Here is an 18988-nt window from a genome sequence, read left to right as displayed (position 1 = left end):
GGATTTGTGCGGTAACAAGTTTGGTCTGATTATCTGGCTGTTGACTTGATCGAGCTGCTCGGGTTGCCTTGCCGTTGAAGTTTCGGGCGCGATGCTCGAGAAATTCGAGATCAAGCAGAAGACGGTCTTGCGATCGCAGCTTGTCGTATGGAGTGTGTCGTCTGACCGAATTGCTGTGAAGATTTCAGGCCGATTTCAGGCCGATTTCTATGACCGCAGTGGGACACTCTGATGCACCGTTGCAGACAGTCTTTGTCCTTCACAAGAGGTACGTGACGATTGTGTTCGGAATGAGTCTGATGTGGAGATGGAGATGAAGATGAGGAAAAGAAAAGCCAGAGCGAGTGTGTCTGTGGGCGAGAGAGTACAGACAAGGCCAATCAGGCGAGACGGCGAAGCCAAAAGCGAGGTGAGATAGAGCTGCATCACCGAACAGTCACTCGTGACTAAATCGTGAATCGCACAGGCAACACCCAAAAAAAGAATCATGAATATGGCCCATTCGTGATTCGCGCGGGCGGCTGCGGTGTCTTGTATCTCCGTGTTCGTGAATTGAAAATTTCCAGTAGGAGAGAGGCAGAACGAAAACGATGAGAAGACTTGGTAAGTTAATCGATGCGTGTCTGTTCTTGCTCGCTTGGCAACTAAACTCACATCAAAGCGGTGATGGTCCGCCAGAAGCGAGCGAGCGAGCGAGCAAACCAGTACGAAATCCTAAAAAAAAAAATAGTTCACGATGACATCGGCGCTCAGACACGAGGTTCACGGTTGTTTACTGCCATGTTGGGAAGCTTCACGCTTTCGGCTTCTCTCCCAAAAACCGCCCATCCGCTAGCAATCAGCGTGCAGCACGCACGTGCGAAAACGGAACTGTGTGAGATCGCCGCCGCACCGTGAACGTGTGACGCATGGGACACACGAACCAACTGTGAATAAAAGCACCATACTACGCCGGACCGCTCTTCCGGTGGGAGTCGACTTGGCAAATTGTTGACAAGACATGCTGTAGAGACAGGTAGGTGTTCAAGGTACGGACTCATCGCGGCGTTGATTGTTCAAGTGTCACATTGCCAAGGTTGGCCAGGCTGGCGGCAGCAGTCGTGAGTGGAGCAGTCACCAACGTTGCTAATCATGAATACTGCTACTATTCGTGATTGCACATGTCCGCTTCAGAAATGTGAGATACCTTCAGCTTCCATCTTGCCAATACGCTTGGACTGCTTGTTGCCAAACTGCCGCTTCACCTTTGCCACCGAGTCTTCAGCATTCGTCTTCATCCATGTGAGCGTTCGGAAACCTTTGATCTGTGCAGCGCCACGTTGATTGCGGTGCAGTGCACGAGCTCGAGCTCGTCGTCCTTCGGGACTGTCCGAATCGCCCTCCTCTTGCGCCATCTCATCCAGCTCTGTTTCTGTCAGAGAGAGCGCGTAGAGCGAATCGTCATCCCGATCTCCGCTTGCTGCATCTTCTCCTAGCCGTCCAGGCTCCTCGCTGACTGGGCCCTGTGCTGAGGTATTTGGCAGGCTGAGTCGCATCTCCGTTCCGTCTGTGTTGCGGCTATCGGCCAGGTAAGTACCTCTCAGTCGATTGGTTGCGAGCGTCCGAGGCCGCACTCGCTCACCGGCGTCTTGCAATGTCATGTACATGTCGAATGCAAATCGCATCTCGTTATCACCTGCTGTGCAAGAGCGATGCTCTGGCGCAATGCCTCGGTGGAAGATCATGTCGATCTCGATCCAGCCGATCGTGCTCAGCTTGGCAGCATGCAACGCCTCTTCCGAAATTGTGACTGCACCAGTACGGCACAAATCTTCCAATACCGGCAGTAACTTGGAACGCACAGGTCCGTCGTGCGTTTGGAGCAACGCGGGATCGCTCGTCGCGCTCAGCACGTCCTGCTCCACCTTGCCCCAGTCTGTTGCCTCGAACAAACGCAGCCGGCGCTGTACACGCATCTCATCTGGCAATCGATTGAGCGGCACGAATCCAAACGCATGATGATGTGTGCGTCCAGGTAAGCGCGAGTCCGTGCGTAGGCTCACATATAGACAGCTGGGGTATCGCTGACGAACAGGCAAGCGAACCGGATCCTTCAGTGGGAACTCGTAGCTGACGGTGGCCTCATTGCCCGTGCCAGGCTCGTAGTCTTCGACGGGCTCTGCATCGTCTGTGGTTGTCTTGCCACCAACAGTCTCGAACAGAATGTGGCACGCCTTCTTGTCAAGCAACGACTGAGGAACACCCGTGACCTTGATGCTGGCAACCTCAACGATACCCACGTTCCAGCCGCGCAAGGGTCGCGGCACCGAAAGCTCGACGCTGCGAAACAAGAGTGTGATCCGGATCTTGCCAAAACCAAGACCGCCGGTAAGAGTGTGCCACCCGGTGCTGCGGCTGCTCTCCGTCAGCACGTCGGCCAGTCGAAGCCCAACGCAGCCCAGAATCGCGTCGCTCTCGCGCATTCGAGCATCGCGCACCGTAAAGTCGAGCCTAGCCGTCGTCCAGTCGCCAACAAAGCGTTCACTACCCGCATTGATATAGGGTCGCGGATTGAGTGTCTTGGTTCTCGTGCGAAAAATGGCCTCGTCGTTGAGGAACACTTGTACATAGGACGAAGGAAGCTTACCACCAGCACCACCTTCCGCGTGACTCTCTTCAGTTGGCGCAGGACCATTGCGTGACTTTTGTGACAACCTCTTCGACGTGCTTCCGAGCGACTTTTGCGTCGCGGGTACTTCGAGTCCAGAGATCGAGTGGATGTGAAACGCCAGGATGCCGGAGGGCAGCTCTGCTGTCGGAGGATGCATCGTCGCCTGCTTGGCACCTTCGATCATTGTAGCAAGCTTCTGGACGCGCTCTTTGCGGATCTTTCTCTTCCGTAACACCTCGTCGTCCATCGGCAGGCCAAGACCGTGAACGAACTTGTCAAAGCCCGTCATGTAGGCACTCAAATCCTGGTTCACGCCGGATTCCGATATGGCATCAACCTTCTCTGGAAGCGCTGGCAAGTCCTTACTATCATCTACCTTGTGCTTGCCATCAACTGGAGAGACAAGATCGATGGATGCGCTGTCGTCTCCTGCCGTGCTGGTGATACCGCTGAGCAGCTTGCGTCGGGAAGGGGCATGCCCAGTTCCAGGGGTATGGGCAAGGCCAAAGAAGCCTACGCTGTACTTGAGCGTGCCTTGCACCGATGTCCCCTTCCTCATAGGCAGCAGTTTGTCGGTTCGCATCTCGAGCAGGTTGGTGCTGCGTGCCTCACCATCTGGGCGGAACTTTCGGATGAGCCGATGTAGCGAAATCTCTACCTTACCAAGCGGGTCATCTGCCGAGAAGCGGTCGGCATCAAACACTGTAAATCGCAGACGATCATGATCGCGGACTTCGTCGGGGGACACGAGTAGAAATCCGGTCTCTTGCCACACGGCATCGCGTCTTTTTCGGACGATGCGCGACGTGAAGAGCGGCTTTCCTGCGCGGGCAAACGATGCTTGCACAAAGGGATCGCTCTGACCATTGGAATCCGCGGCAGCAAGATCGTCTGCCTGGTGGAGCACAAAGCAGATGACACCGAGCGAATAGACATCCTGGGGGCCATCGCCTGAACCGAGCAGACCAGCCACGTCGATGGTATACGAGAGCGGAGCAATGAAGCCCTTGATAACATCCTCGACCGCATGAAGCACGTAAGAGGACATGAGAGGCAAATTCATGGCATCGATGACCATTTTCTTGCCCAAAGGTTTGGCTGATATCTCGAGCTTAGGCGCGCCGACAAATGTAACGGCAGCGTGCTTGACAAATGGCGCTACAGGTGTCATTTGAAGACGGACACGTGCTTTACCTTCGATGCCCACCATCTCGATCCACACAGGGATGTCCACAGCAGCAATCTTTTGAAGACCTACACTGAGGTAAAGTAGCAAATGTATTCTCTCCGTTGGCACGTCTTTAAGCTGGTCAAAGTCGTCTTCATCGTCGGCTTGTCTGTCCTTAGAATCATCTGCCGCGACAGGGCCGGATACATTGAGGGGGCCAGGACTGGAGTTGGTTGCTGAGTGGAACAAGCCCTTCTTGGCGGGCGCTCCTCGGTAGGTAAAAGTGACCTCAAGGTTTACAAAGTCGCCAACATCGATGTCAGCATCATCATCTTCACTGTCCACTTGATTGGCAGATGACGCTTCGGCTGTCGACTCGCCGGCATCTTTGTGAGCCTGTGCAACGGCACCTTTGAGAAACGCGGCATCGTCCGAGGGAAGCACGCGAAAGCTCTTGACGCGCAGTGGAATGGAGCCCTGGTCCATGTCCTCGACCCTCACATTATGGACAACGCCAGGCACCTGAGTCATAAGGCTGTCCTCGAGAAGATCGATGAAGGGAGCAAAGTAGTCGGCATTGATGAGCGGCCAGGCGGTTGCGAGCGCCTTGTTGAGCCATTCGACCGATTCCTCACCCGCACCGGGCATGGCACTGCGCTTTGCTGCCGCTTCCATCTCGAGCGCCCATTTTGCATCATCGCCCCTCTCGGTAAGCTTCTTGAAGAGAATGTGACCACTGCAGCCTGAGACCAAGACAGCCGCTATTATACTGAATCTGGCCAGAAAGAGGGCAGCAATGACGGTGCCACCAAAGAACAGCATGGTCATTGGTATGGTTTCCTTGAAGGCTCCCTGTGCATCGTAGCGGCTGGTGCCGCGGTCCGGTCGAGCCGCTTCAGACTCGTGAGCACCCAGTGTCATGCCGAGCGAGGTTTTGACGAGGGCTGAAATGTCTCCTTCAACAGATTGTTCGGGCTTCGATGATTTAGTGCTGAAGACAGAGTCTCGCTTGTTAGCTGGTGGTTCGGGTAAAGGTGCGGCGGCGTCTACCTCAGTCCGTGATGCACTTGTTTGGAGGTACGCTAGGTCGGGGTCACTTGTATTGACGTTGACGGGGCGAGGAGGAAGGGCCGGAACCGGTGGAATTGAGTGGTCCGATGCAAGCGAGAAGCGCTTCGTGCGCTGTTCACTATCTTGTACATCATACGAATCGAATTCTTCGTCTTGCACCATAGACTTCTTCTTGCCGCTCTGGAGGCTTGGTTTGCGGAGACGTGATCGAATTGAGCTGAAGCTGGTTCGGCGGCCTGACATGCTCTTGCGAGGCGAAGCATCGAGATCGGACATGGTAGAAGGGGTATAGTAGATGTCTAAGCTTGTGAAGAGATGGTCGCAGAGCTAGAGATGGACGAGAAATAGAAGGCGAAAGATGTCTCTTTGAGCTGGTTGATGAGTTGGTGAACGGCCTCTTTGACAACGATTTGGTTGGTGTTGCACGGCAAAGCACAGCAACAACGAGCTAGGCTAGCACAGCCTACAACCTAAATTTTCGTACACATGCCGAATGTTGCTCGGCTGAGACCTCTTCCAGACTTGTTGTTTCTTGACTTTTCCCACGCAATTACGTCAAGTGGCGGTATTCCTGCAGCTGTCTCGAAGCACACTCGTGACTAATCGTGAATCACGAATTACGCACAGGCCAAGGACCCAAGCAAGAGCTAACAAGATGCTTCCTCTCGCGTTCTTTGGCTCTACAAAATTACGAATCACGAATGATGCTCCAGATCTGACTGGTGACTGTTTCATCGACCAGAGTCGTTTAAATGCACTCATGACTCACAGTGACCGCCCTTAGCAGAGCAGTGTACTCTGAGCTGGACATACAGAAAAAGATCATGTTGAGTAGACAACGTATCGAGAGCGTTGCTGTTATCAGATGCGATGGTGCAGCTACGATTCTACAGCCTTCTGAAAGACGTCGCCGCCATTGTTCAGAAGCAATAATGAAGCTTCGCGAACGCGCAGCATGTAGTCCTGTAGCAGGTTGGCGTTGCTTCGGATAAACTCGAGGTAGACCTTGTGTCGTTCGTCTGCCACGATCTCAGCAAGGCGCAGTGCCATATTGAGGTTGATTGGCACCACGCTTGATGATTCGACCAGCATATCGTGCAGTCGGAAAACGATCTCGGGAATGTAGGCCTGTCGGATGTCGAACAGCTCGCGGGATCGTCGCTCTGTTTCCAATCCACCGCCGCTTGTATCCAACGGGATCTTGAGCCAGTCCCGTTCAAGCAGCACCAGGTCGAGATCGCGTGCTTGCTCCACCACTTGGCTGAGCGCCTTGACCCAGTTCAAGCGTTCCAATTTGGACATGCCGTCTGCGGTACGAGCGCCGGAAGCAGCAGCATCAGCAGGCCGAGTGGTCCAGAAATGCTTGTAAGCCACATGCGCTTCCAATGCCGTGAAGAAGGTATCCCAGCCTGCGCGTTCGATGCTCTGCCCCATCGAGAGATCGAGGCTGTCCATGCTCGACAGAACTTCGTTGGGCATACGCTCGCGAAGCACTTTGGCTGCGTGCAAGCGACCTGTTGACAGAAAAAGCCGGGTGAGTGCGTTCGATTGTGTGATGGCCTCGGCATAAGTCGTTGGGTCAAAAGTGAGCCAGTCAATCGCCTTCACTAGAGCCTCCTCGTTCCCATCGAGACGTACATCGAAGCGGATGGTGTCGAGTTTTTTCGAACCTCCTAATGCTTTGAGCGCGCCACCAAGGCCGGACGACTCGTCAAACTCGGACGCGATACTCGGGAACAGCTCGTCGAAGGTCATTTCCACCGTACATCTGGCTACCGCCGTTAGGTCAAGGTCGTGTTGCTCTGCTTGTCGGAGGGCGTTCGCCTTGGCTTCGCGGCTAGAATTGACGTCCATGGAGCGCAAAAAGTTGGCATAGCTCCTCGTCGCTGACTGCGGCTCGAGAGAGCTAGCGTACATGGCGACCAGATTGACCTCGCCGACCGCTTCCAATACCTGTACGTAGCATGACAGAATGGCGTTGCATGCAAAGTCCGGCAGTGAGATCGAGAGCAAGCGGAGGTAGAGGATCAGATGCGCAAAGAAGCGCAGCAGTCGTGCAAAAGTGGCAGGTTCGAGCGCGGTCTGCATATCACCGAGGTTGTCGGCAAAGCGATTGAATAGGTCGGGTAGGTTGTTAGAAATGATGCTTCTTTGCACTAAGCGATACGGGTTGTTGGCTTGGAGATGTATGCTGTGTGCTTGGGTTTGGCTCAGCTTGTCAAAGACGCCGTGCAGAGATCCAACCTTGATTTCTGATTTTGAAGCGTTGCCAGCCTGTGGCGCAGGTGTGGGTATGGAGGCTATAGCGCCCTGTAATACTTGAACAGCACCATGCTCGCCCTCGTCGAAAAGGTCCGGATTGGACTCTTGACTCCACCAACTGTGCCTCTCGTCGAGCTTGAGGTCCACTGCAGCCTCCAACTTGGCATTAACGTGAGCCCAGAGCAACTCTTCCCAGCTCTGACTGACATGGATGACCGATTGAAGTTCGCCTGCTAGCGATCCGTACAGTGCTCGTTCGTATTCATCCAAGTTGGGGTTGGCAGACAGCTTCCTGCAGGCTGACTTCCACAGTGTTCTATTGCGGTTGCCCACGACGCGATCGACGTCCTGCGGCTCGGCGTTGACAGCCGGATCATGGTACAGCATTGCGCCACGTAGCGTTGCAGCTCGCCAGCTTTGATCAATTTGGTGGCAGAGGTCGAATGCAGCATCCAAACGGCCGGCACGCGCATACTCAAATAGGGTGCGCAGAAGCGCTTTTTCATAGGTGGCGTCCTCAAGCTCGAGGCCGCCCTCGCCTCGCGAGACAGCATCAGGATCGAGGTTCTTGACGGCCTTACCACGATTCCTGGGCGCAAAGCTGGAGCTGGCTGCTGATCCGAATGCCAGCTTGCGTCCATCGCCAGACGTAGGTCCACCTCCGACGCTTGCACGCTTCTCTGCGCGCACTCGATTCTTGGTGAAGGCAAGATAGCCTTTGCGCACTTCTACGATGTGCCTGGGAATCAGGGTCTCTTGTAGCCATTCGCGAATGATACGAAGCTCGTTGAGGTGCTCGTCCTTTTCAAAGATGCTTTGTATAGCTGCAAGCGGCGTCTCATACGCCTGGATCGCATGCTTGTCCTGTTCTTCTGTCGGAGCTTGAGATTTGCGTCCGATTCGATGCAGTCTTTCGGATGTCAACATGTGTATTAATCTCCAGGTGCTCTGTTCAAGTTCCCACGCTGCCCTGTCGTCATCCTCGAGATTCTGATCTTGAAGTCGCGCATTGTAGCCTGCATCGTCGAGAGCTTCTTCACCAAGTCTCAAGCAAGCATCTGCAAAAAGGAGAGCAGTACCGTTATCTGGATCGATCCTTGCAGCTGGGTCGAGATCTTTGCAAGCCTGAAGGACGCGCGCAAATGCATTAAAACTAGATTCGGTGTTGCGTGTTAAGGTGGGCGGTACGGATGCCGATGTAGAGGCAGAGCCTTGTACGTATTGAGTGTAAACAGCCATGGCTGTGCTGAAGTAGTCAAATACAGTCGTGCCCCGTGGAGGGACAGATGGAATCGATGCGGGAGAAATTGTTGAGAATGGTGTCAGCTGTTTGAGCGAGAAGACCATCCATCAAAAAATGAAAGTGTTGATTCCCACCTCGCAGTTGTGAGTCACGAGTGTGAGTTGAGCGCGTGCAAGCAATACTCCGCAATCCGAGCTTTGTGCGGCATCGAATACGCCATTCTCGCACGACAACGTTGTCGATTGGCCCGGATTTTCTCAATAATCGTGAATTGCAGGCTCGTGCTTCGTGAATCGTAAAGTCCGGCTTTGCGGCAGCTGAGCGTTCTGTAGAATTCCAGTCAATCGTGAATGATTTAATGACATCCGCAGTCCAATGCCTATGTGACGAACCTTTGCCCTTCGCCACCATCATCTGCTACGCCCTTGCAGACGACATCCGCTGCTGATACGATCCTTTCGCATCCATTACATCGAGCCTGTAGTGACATTTGCATTCTCGCCACGACGAGACGCCTTCCATTGGCAATCTTTGTTAAGCTTGCACCTAGACTGATTGGCACCTCAGGCATTCGAGTTGATCTACAGCTGTTCGTAGCTGCTCTCTGCCATTCGAAGCCGAAGAATCGCAAATTGTCCGAAAGCCACTATCGATCAGCACGGTGTCTCTAGAGGAAAGCATTTGACACAGAATCAGCAGTAATCTACATTGGTCGCACCAGCAGCTATGACGGCGGACATTGCCCGATCTTCACAGAATACCTTTGCTCAGCCTTTCGCACTTAGCGCCAGGTATGCTGCTGACCGCGGTGATGCGCCTAAAGGCGAGGATGATTTTGTGCCGGATCTAAACGTCCGCCTGATTTGCCGTGACTGCAAGACGGATCCACCCAACTTGGCGGAAGAATTCGAGTCTGGTGATCTGGTTTGCGCCGATTGCGGGCTTGTGGTGGGCGAGAATATCATCGATACTCGATCTGAATGGCGTACTTTTGCCAACGAGGATGGTGATGATCCATCGCGTGTAGGTGCAGCGAGCAACCCGCTGCTGGACGGTATCAACGAGCAGCTCGAGTCGCGCATCGGATACAGGGATGGCGGCACAGGTGCTTCGAGGGATCTGCAGAGAACCATGAACCGTGCTACAGGTACAAGGGACCGCAACATGTTGGACGCGTTTGAAGACATCCAGCGCAAGTGCGATTCGATCCATCTGCCAAGGACAGTCTCGGACGTGGCTAAGCAGGCGTATCGACGTGTGGAAGAAGAAAAGATCCTTCGCGGAAAGAAGCCGGACGCCATCATCGCCGCTGCCATCTACGTGGCTTGCAAGATGAACCACGTGCCACGAACATTTCCCGAAATCTGCTCGCTCACCAGTGTGTCGAAGAAGCATATTGGCCAGTGCTTCAAGGAGATGCAGCAGGCGTTTGGTTTGAATGCTACGGGTACCGGATCGGTGGACGGATCGAGGGCTAGTGCCAACAACAGCGGCACATCGACACCGATTGGTATTGGACCGACGGGTGCGGCGGATCTGGTGGGTCGTTATTGCAACCACTTGGGTCTCGAGATGCGCATCACACGGTCAACGGAAGACATTACGGCACGCGTACGCGAGCTTGGCATCTTGGCAGGCCGCAGTCCGATCACCATTGCGGCCGCCTGCATCTATTTTTCTACGCTGTTGTGGGGCGTGGACAAGGGAGCCAAGCGCATCAGCCAGGCTGCAGGCGTCAGCGACGTGACGATCAAAAACTCTTTCAAGGAGCTTCTCAAGCACAAGGACAAGATTGCCACGCCAGAGATTCTGTCCAAGAGCCCTCAGATGGACATGTCGCGCCTCGATGTCTGAAGACGTTCAAACTAGATTCTGATGATTGTGATTTGCGATACAAGGCATGGCAATCATGAATTTTGATACATCGTCCAGTCGGCTTCTCGAGCAGCTATTTGCGCCGAACCGCTTGTGCTGAGAAGCGGAGCAAGTAGTGAGTTGTATTCTGACCTGGGCTCTTGACGCGTGAACGGGGGGTGCCACTCACGTCTGCCGACGAGCAACGGTGTAGGAGTTGGGGAGAGGTAGACTCGTGACTGCTTCTAGATTCACGATTCGTGAAGGAGCCTGGCTGGTCCGTGGAGATGGGCTTCGAAAGCCGCGGGCCGTCGCAGAAATTTCACTTCAGAGTAGTGACTATTAAATATTATTTGCAAGTGGCTCACGAAACCAGAACAGCAGCAGCAGTCATGCACAGTGCAGATCGAGCTTTGACACACAGTAACTAGTTAACTTAATGATGTTTTGCGCCCGCCCATCTGCTTCTCCGACGCGTCATCTGGCCTGTGTTGGCGCCTGAAGGGTGTCGCTCCAAAGGCGCTTAAGATGGCAAAAAGGAGGATCCAACGAACTTAGCACGTAGCGGGTAAGGCTGCCTGCTCGTGTTGCATTCACCACGCACGATTTACGATCCTTGATTTTCAGAAATGTCAGGGTCGCTGACTCGTTTGACACGGCTTGTGCTGCCAACACTCACGACTCGTGACTTTTCCCGTCCGTCACGTTTTCGCTGCCTCACACGCATTCACGCCATCGTGAACCGATAGTATCAGCTTGCCTGTGCCTTCCTTTCTGCCTAGCTAACTACCTCCATCATCTTTCTCAACGGCCTCGCTAGAAAGATCACGGCTGTTGCACTTAAGCCTCCGCGAACTGCTCCATCGTTTATTCGTTGCTGCGCGCAAGTCTTCGTCGCAGTTACCAAACCCGCGCGCGACTTTTTTCTCGCTATATCTCTACGCCGCTCACACAGTCATCTCGCTATATCTCTACGCCGCTCACACAGTCATGTCTGGTTGGGGATCCTGGATCAAAGGCGACGCTGCCTCTGGTGCAGCTGGTGGCGCCGCAACTGCTTCTGGAAGCAACTTCCACGCCATCACCGACACGGTCGCTCAAGACGCCCTCTTTGGTCCCCTCGAAGCCTCAGATCTGGAATGGACCTGTGCCGGTGGATTCACCACCGAGACTCAGACCTGGTACTCTGTGCTAGACGATGGCTCCTTTGCCACTTCGCAAATCATTCACTCGGCCGTTGGTCTCTGGTATCCTCAGGTTCAAATGACGTTCAAGTACTTCAACCCAAAGACCGGTAAAAGAATTTGGAAGTCGGTCAACGTGACCAAGTTCGCCGCCCAGAACGACAAGCGTTCTAGCAAAGCCGCCGAGTTCAGCGTCGACTTTACCACCACCGACGCCGGCGACGACCGATACTCTATCACGGCCAACCTGGGCAAGGATCTACAGCTCTCTTGGTCCTTCACCCGACCTTCTGCCGTCAAAGGCTGGAAGCTCGGCTCGGGTCCCAAGGGCGGCTTCAGCTACTTTGGCTCCAACCTCGGTAGTCCTGAAGGCTACGTCATCCACCGTTTCTGGCCTGTGGCAGAGAGCGATGGACACATCATCTCGCAAGGCAGTGCCATCGATGCCAAGGGCAAAGGTATGTTTGTTCATGCCATCCAAGGTATGCGTCCCAATTTGGTAGCTGCCAAGTGGAACTTTGCCAACTTCCAAGCCCACCACGAAAAGCTCGGAAGGGTGAGCGGTGTCATGATGGAGTTCACCACCACGCCGGATTATGGCAGCGTCGATCAGGCAGCCGCGCAGCAACAGCGTCAGTCGCTCACGGTCAACATCGGATCCATCGTTGCCGAGGGTAAGCTCGTCTGTGTCACCGCTGCCACCCGTGCCGCAGGTGCAGCAGACTCGCAACCCAGCCATCAAAGCAATTCGTACGTCAAGCATCTCGATAAGATGCTGGACCAGGAGACGGACTACCAAGCTCCGCAGTCGATCGAGTACCACTGGCAAGGACCGCTGCTCGACGCTTCGACAGGCAAAGGTGACATAGCAAACCACGTGGACGCTTCGCTCAAGGTGGACCTCGGCAAACCATACCCTTCGAGCGAGACGCACGGTCTGGTCGACAAGGTGGATGTGTTGGCCGAGATCCCATATATGGTGCGCAAGCTGGTCAACTACGTGGCCGGTACCAAGCCGTTCATCTACCAGACGTTGAATGACGCTACACTGACGATCAAATTGCCAGAATCGTACAGCGGTGCTGGAAAAGGCGAGGCCACCGAGGTTAAGGGCACGCTGTTTGAGGAACATACTTTCATCAGTGGTTAGAGGGCGTTTGCTCATTCGGAGTTGCGATGCGTGTGCATATGTTTGGTGATGCCTTTGGAAAGCACGGCGGGTTTTTGTTCAGCTCACACCACTCGATTTTTGGAATGCAAACAATCATGAATCACGGGGCTTGCACGTTGCATGTTGCGTGTTGCCAGTGTCTCGTGTGGCTTTGTGAGATTCTCAGGTATGCTCTGTGATGCGAGGAGGGTCGAGAGCCAGTTAACTCATTTGTTGACCCAAATGGCGTGTGCCAACAGATCAAATCCTCTGCTTGACCCACTTTTCCAATCCACCGGCAGTGTAGATTTCCTGGACACTCCTCCCGATGCCCGCTGGTTTGGCCGTATACGTTCGTTCGATCTTGGCACCATCAGGGCCTTTGAACGACAAGTTGATGCTTCCGGTACTCGAGTCGATGTGCACCTTGGATTCGTCCAGCAGGATCGCCTTGGAGTTCCTCACTCCGCCTTCGTTTTCGAGGTACAAACGTGTCAAGTCCTGCACGAGTTGGTGTGATTCCAGGCAGATGAGACCGTTGTTGATGGCGTTTCGTTGAAAGATGTCGCCAAACGAACCGGCAAGGACGAGAGGGATACCGGCATACTTGAGCGCGGTAGCCGCTTGTTCTCGTGAAGAACCCGTGCCGAAGTTGTACCCTCCAATCAAAATCGGTCCCTGCTTTGTCGACGAGGAGGAAGACGAGGAAGCACGAAGCCCGGCAACGGTGGAAGCGAACGAAGCATCGTAGTTCTCCATCACTACTTCGGCTTGTTTCTCCGGGGTGATATCGTCTTGGTACGTGTACTTGCCGGGGTAGATGCCATCCGTGTTGAGATTGTCTTGGGGCGCAAAGATGAGTGGACCGGAGAAGGCGGTTGGGAAGCTATCGAGGATTTCAACTCCACCAGCAGAGGCGTCCGTCGAAGATGCATCAGCCGGCGCGGCATTAGCAGCCGTAGAGATCGAATACTTTAGTCCCTTGGATGGAGGCAACAAACTCACATCCAAATCGCTCGGACCGCAGATCTTGCCCTCGATCGCCGAAGCCGCCACTACAGCGGGACTTGCCAAATATGCCTGAGCGTTTGGACTACCCATTCGACCCTTGTAATTCCTGTTGGTCGCCGAGATACCCACCTCTCCATCCTCCAACAGACCCACACCCAGTCCGATACACGGTCCGCATCCGGCAGGCAACGGTTTGGCACCGGCAGCCATCAACGCTCCCCAGTCACCCGCCTCCTCGGCTTCGCGTTGAACGACACTACTCGCGGCAGCAACGTAGAACTCGACTCCTGGAGCCACTTTTTTACCGCGAATCACGTCGGCGGCGGCTTTGAGATCAGAAGCGCGTGAGTTGACGCACGACACGAGATAGGCTTTGTTGATCGCAATGTTTTGCGAGGTGAGCTCATCGAGTGGGGTCGACACTTTGACAGAGTTCGGACCGCTGACATGCGGAACAAGCGTGGCCAAGTCGAGTGTGAGGTGCTTCGAGTAGACTGCGCCAGAGTCGGGTCGGAGCAGGGTTCTTGAGAGCTCGTCGAGGCGGTTCATGTTGAGTCGTGGGTGCGAATTTGAGGGAGAGGGAGAGGAGCCGATTTGAAATTCGAGCTTGTCGCGCTTGCGGATTTGCTTCTCGTACCACGAGAGGGTGACATCGTCGGTAGGGAACAGACCGGCGAGAGCACCCCATTCAGTCGTCATGTTGGCAATCGCCAAACGCTCTTCCACTGAAAGCGACGAGAGACCAGAGCCGTGGAATTCGATGGCTGCATTCAAAACCTGATCCTTGTTAAAGTAGCCACAGAGCGCCACGATGACGTCCTTGCCAGTAACGCCCTTTGGCAGCTCGCCCTTCAACTCGACTTTGACGACTTCGGGGATCTGCCACCACGTCTGACCCGTAGCCCAAATAGCCGCCGCATCTGTCCTTACGATGGGTGTGCCCAGGCATCCAACACCACCGTACATATTGGAATGAGAATCGCTCGCCACCGCCAACGTCTGAGGGAAAGCGTACCCTTCCTCAACCAACACCTGGTGACCGATACCCCTACCAGCAGGGTAGAAGTCGATGCCATGCTTGCGTGCAAAGCTCTCGATCTTGCTGTACTTTTCCAGGTTCTTGGCTGACTTGTTCTGCACATCGTGATCGAGCGCAAACACCACTTGGTCTGGGTTGTAGATCGAAGTGGCGCCAATGGAACCAAACTTAGAGATGACGGGTCCGGTGTTGTCGTGCGTCATCACGGTGCCGGGGCGAATGGAGACGTAGTCACCCGACTTGACGTGCGAGCCGGGGGAGAGGTCGACGGCATACTTCTGTACGATCTTTTCGACGAGGTTGTAGGTTCCGCTTGCTGGATTGACGGCTGCGTGGGTTGCAAGGCTGCGTCGTGAAAGCAGAGGTGTCGAGATTCGAGTGACTGCGCCGAAGCGCAGTAAGTTGGATGCTCCCATGGCGATGTGTGCAAACGTCAAGACTGCTCTACCAGAAAGTGGTGGGGAAGAAAAAGCAAAGCGAATCAGGGAAGTGAGAAAGAGTTGGCTTCTCCCTCATCTTTCGGCGAATCCCCGAACAAATCACGAGTCACGAGTTGGTTTCTTCCTGCAACACCCACTCACGACTTCAAGCTTCACTTGCTGATTAGATCCTCTGTCGTCCGCTCTCTCACAGGCAGCGCGTGAGCCACGAGCGTGAGCCAAAATGAAATATGTTAAGTTTCATATGCCAGGATGTGGTGACTCGTCAACCAATCGGACGTCTCGGATTTCAGGCTAATTTTTTTCGCGTGAGTGAACAAGTCCCGAGTTACACTCACAGGCTGCCACCTGTCTAACACTGCGATTCCCAATCCGTGATCCCCTCATAGTTACAGCAAGGCAAGCAGTAGGCAGGCAGATCGGCGACACAACACGCACCTGTCGAATCACGAATAAACATGACGTATCGTCAAAAGATATTTGTTTGTTCGAGATTCCATGCAACATGAAGATAATCACAAATCGTGAATTGCGTTCCTGTAAAGAGCAGAAAGCATCTTGATGGAGAAAATATATAAAACAAGGCTCAACGGCGCCAATCAAGGCGCGCGAGCCCATTGCTAGATTGTAGAGTGCATGTTGATAGGGGAAAATGGGGGAGAGGAAAGGGGAAAGTGGGAGCAACAGGGGTTGGGAACGGGGCCAGAATGCTAATCGAGAGAGAAAGATGCTTGCTAAAAACACAGTATGACACAAGTCCAAGAAGGCCGAGAGACTTTTGATGCGGGAGCGAGACGGAGAGCGGAAGTGCGAGATGATCTAAGCTCAGAACTGCTGGACATTAACGTTCCAGACCACGTTTCCGAGCGGCTTTCTTGCGCCGAGCATGGGCTGTTGCACCGTCAGGTGAGTGGATGCGCTCTTGCTGCTTGGCATTGGCTTTTCGGTGCTGGCGCTGGAAGACGACAAGCGTCTCTCTTTGTCCTGCGCTGAAGCACGCGAAGAAGGCATGGGCACAGGAAGACCTGCAGCGTTAGCAGCGGCTACCAGTGGATCGTGCAATGAATAAAGAGACAAAGGCGTGACGGGCATGTCGTCCTCCTCGTCCTCATCTTCATCCTCGTCCATTGAGCGGGACGGCGTCGATTGCACCGACGAAGCAGGCGTGGTGGGCTGCGAGCACATCGAATCGTCGTCATCCACCTCCTGGGCTACTGCACCGGCATTGCGCGTGAGTGCCTGTGCAGGAAGCAGGCCTGATGGTGGCGATGATTTGGCAGCCGCCACACGCGCTCGGTACCATTCGCATGCGACGGTCGAGGCGCTGGAGAAATAGGCGTACGAGTACTTCTTGATCAAGATCAGCGACAGATCTTGAAGGTTCTCCCAGACGTAGGCGTCCAGCATGTGCGCTGCCTTGGCTGCCTCGGCGTTCAGGGAAAGTTGAGTCGATTGCGGAAGTCCACAAATGAAGCGTGCCAAAATCAAAGCGCCCGTGGTGAGCGCCGAGGATTTCAGCGAAATGAAATCGCGGTGAAACAGGCTCACCTCGAGGAAGAAGCGGGCGAGGTTGACCGTTTTTAAGTCTTCGCCACCCCGAACGCTTTCGATTCGGAGCCAAGCTTCGGCAGTTGGGTGGCCTAGAGTCCAGCCAATGGTAGAGAGCACGTGTCCCTCCATCTGGGCAAAGGCCGACTCGTCGTAGGCGTTGCAGCACATCTGGCTGAGTTCTTTGACCGTAGGAACGCGATCCTTGGCATCCTCGAATTTGGCGGCGATCAAGAGAGCTGCGCAGCCGACCAGCTGGTAATGGCGCTTGTACACGATACGTTTCGAAACGTAGCGGTCGACAATGTTCATGGTGAGGAAAAGTGTTTCGGGACGGAGGCGGAAAGTCTGGTGGATCTCGATCAGGAAGTCAACAAGGTAAGGGCGCATGAACCACTTGAGCTCGGGCTGAACATCCATGAGCTCGACGGCAGCGACGGTTTGCAGCTCCATGTGGTGCATGTGCTCGATCGCTTCTTCTTGGTATTCCTCTTCAAACAGCATCGCACGAAGTCCGGCGGGAACCTTATTGCTAGATGCGGAAGCTGACACGGTCGAGGTAGCAGCTGTTGTATCGGCCACCTTGGAGTCTGCAGTCAAGGTCGAATAGGACGAAGAGATTGTCGAGCCGACACTCGATACCGACGCACGCTTTGCAGCCATTTGGACAGCTGCTTCCTGCTTGGTGGGGTTGATAGGCGATGTGCTCCTGCCGCGAGACGATCGTGGTCGCGAAGAGCCGGAACTTGCACTAGACGATCCCGAGCTAATGCGGGAGTGGCGGTTGTGAGACGAGCGACGAGACAGAGATGTTTGGTTCGAGCTGACAGAGGCGGTCATGATGGATGTGGTCGTTGAGATGGGGTGGAAAACAATATCACGGATGGTGTCTGATGAGGGTGAGATTAGCGAGCGAGTTAATCAATGCAGTGCGAGGGCGGTCGTTGATGAATTCCGAAGTATCAAGAAAGGGAACGAGACAAAGAGCGTGTTTCGGAGTTGGACAGAGCAGGGTCGGAGTCAGGACCGTAGAAGCAGGGAGGGAGAGGGGGAGAGGGCCAGAGAGTGGAGTGAACGGCTATAGCGTCAGCAGTCAGCTTTCTGATGACGGCAAAGAAGGAACGAGACGCGAGAAAGGGAGAGGAGTGGCTTGAGATCGATGAGGGCCTTCCAAAAACAAGCAAGGCATATCAAGGTCTTTTTTAAAGAAATCGCAAGAGAAGCCAGCTCAAATCCTGGGACTGCTCGGGATGGGCCGCCAAGGGCCTCCAAACAAACATCATTCTCGAGCCAAAGCGCTGTATGTTCGATATCATAGTTTCAGGGAAGGGGAGGAAAGGAGACTAGAAAGCAGGAAAGAATCACTTACTTTGCAGGAAAGCTAACCGCAGGCTGCTTGTTTGGGAATGTGATGAGCGCGATTTCTGGAATGGGCGAGGAATATCAATCGCAGTGGCGAACCGGAGGCAGGCACTTGCAAGATCGGGCGTGCGGAATGCAGCAGTTGGCTTCAGGAGTGGCGCAAAAGATGGACGGCGTTCGGAGCTTGAGCGATTAGAGCTCGAGTAGAATAATTCGGACGATTTGTTTCGACTGTAGAGGAGACAGCGAGAGTGCCGAGGGCTGAACAACAAACAAAAGGAACCGGGAGGGCTACCTTGCGGTATCCGGCGTTCGCGCTGCAAGCAGACGAGGGACAAGATCAGTGGCAACAGGGGAGGAGCAGCATCGTCACGATGGGGCATGCAGCGTTCCGTAGGCGGCGTCAAGAACGTAGAAGCATACGAAGGCACGCACATTCACCAACAACAAGGCGCGCATGATGGCCATGATATGCATCGCAAGCCATCACATGCAGAAGGCGTGCATGAGGTTGTTTGTCGGGAGAAAGAGAACGCCGAGCCGAAATTGCCGCGGAAGCAGAGGAGCAAGAAGCAAGCCAGGCGAGGAAGGAAATAGGTAAAGGAGGTGCGGGAACAATTGATGGGCAATATCAATTTTCGACGGGAACGCGCCAGTGTGGTAGCGTGGAGTCGAAAACAAGCAGAAGACGTTCCAATGACACGAGCCACATGAGGCGTGAGCGCAGTAGCGAGGATCAGCGGCGGAACCGATTTACGGCCGCAAGAGGCGAGGAGACACGCAGATGTCATGCGGCAGTCAGAAGCGATGAGCAGCAGCAATACAAGCAAAGAGTAAGGGAAGCAGAGGAGAGAGGGTCAGGTCGTCCGTCTGCTGCAGCGTTCTCGGAGGAGGCAATGAGTCAGAAGTATAGACAGCTTGACTTACGTGAAGAAAGGAGTGTTTGAAGTATGTCGACGCTATCCGCGGAATGGAAGCAATCTGGACTGATGCCTGTGGGCTGTTG

At 54.3% G+C, this 18988-nt stretch overlaps 6 protein-coding genes across 6 annotated transcripts; 2 read left to right on the top strand and 4 right to left on the bottom strand.

The window, feature by feature from the left end:
• Window positions 1-1169: 1169 nt before the first annotated feature.
• On the bottom strand, window positions 1170-5165 carry UMAG_04796 (uncharacterized protein; the record flags this gene model as incomplete). Its single annotated transcript, XM_011393357.1, has 1 exon — window positions 1170-5165. The coding sequence occupies one exon, from the start codon at window positions 5163-5165 to the stop codon at window positions 1170-1172; it is 3996 nt and encodes a 1331-aa protein (XP_011391659.1).
• Window positions 5166-5768: 603 nt separating this feature from the next.
• On the bottom strand, window positions 5769-8390 carry UMAG_04795 (nucleoporin; the record flags this gene model as incomplete). Its single annotated transcript, XM_011393356.1, has 1 exon — window positions 5769-8390. The coding sequence occupies one exon, from the start codon at window positions 8388-8390 to the stop codon at window positions 5769-5771; it is 2622 nt and encodes an 873-aa protein (XP_011391658.1).
• A 730-nt stretch (window positions 8391-9120) lies between these two features.
• Window positions 9121-10248, top strand: UMAG_04794 (putative TFIIB subunit (transcription initiation factor), factor E; the record flags this gene model as incomplete). The annotated part of the gene is made up of 1 exon (XM_011393355.1): window positions 9121-10248. The coding sequence occupies one exon, from the start codon at window positions 9121-9123 to the stop codon at window positions 10246-10248; it is 1128 nt and encodes a 375-aa protein (XP_011391657.1).
• Window positions 10249-11238: 990 nt separating this feature from the next.
• UMAG_04793 (uncharacterized protein) lies at window positions 11239-12582 on the top strand (the record flags this gene model as incomplete). The annotated part of the gene is made up of 1 exon (XM_011393354.1): window positions 11239-12582. The coding sequence occupies one exon, from the start codon at window positions 11239-11241 to the stop codon at window positions 12580-12582; it is 1344 nt and encodes a 447-aa protein (XP_011391656.1).
• A 261-nt stretch (window positions 12583-12843) lies between these two features.
• On the bottom strand, window positions 12844-15048 carry UMAG_10689 (putative homoaconitate hydratase LYS4; the record flags this gene model as incomplete). The annotated part of the gene is made up of 1 exon (XM_011393439.1): window positions 12844-15048. The coding sequence occupies one exon, from the start codon at window positions 15046-15048 to the stop codon at window positions 12844-12846; it is 2205 nt and encodes a 734-aa protein (XP_011391741.1).
• Window positions 15049-15897: 849 nt separating this feature from the next.
• Window positions 15898-17460, bottom strand: UMAG_04791 (uncharacterized protein; the record flags this gene model as incomplete). Its single annotated transcript, XM_011393353.1, has 1 exon — window positions 15898-17460. One exon carries the CDS (start codon window positions 17458-17460, stop codon window positions 15898-15900), a length of 1563 nt encoding a protein of 520 aa, XP_011391655.1.
• Window positions 17461-18988: the final 1528 nt, after the last annotated feature.

Source organism: Mycosarcoma maydis, chromosome 17 (assembly GCF_000328475.2).
Source record: "Mycosarcoma maydis chromosome 17, whole genome shotgun sequence".
Lineage (NCBI taxonomy): Eukaryota > Fungi > Basidiomycota > Ustilaginomycetes > Ustilaginales > Mycosarcoma > Mycosarcoma maydis.
Note: the sequence above shows the minus strand (reverse complement) of the source record. Positions and strands in the feature narration are given on the sequence as shown.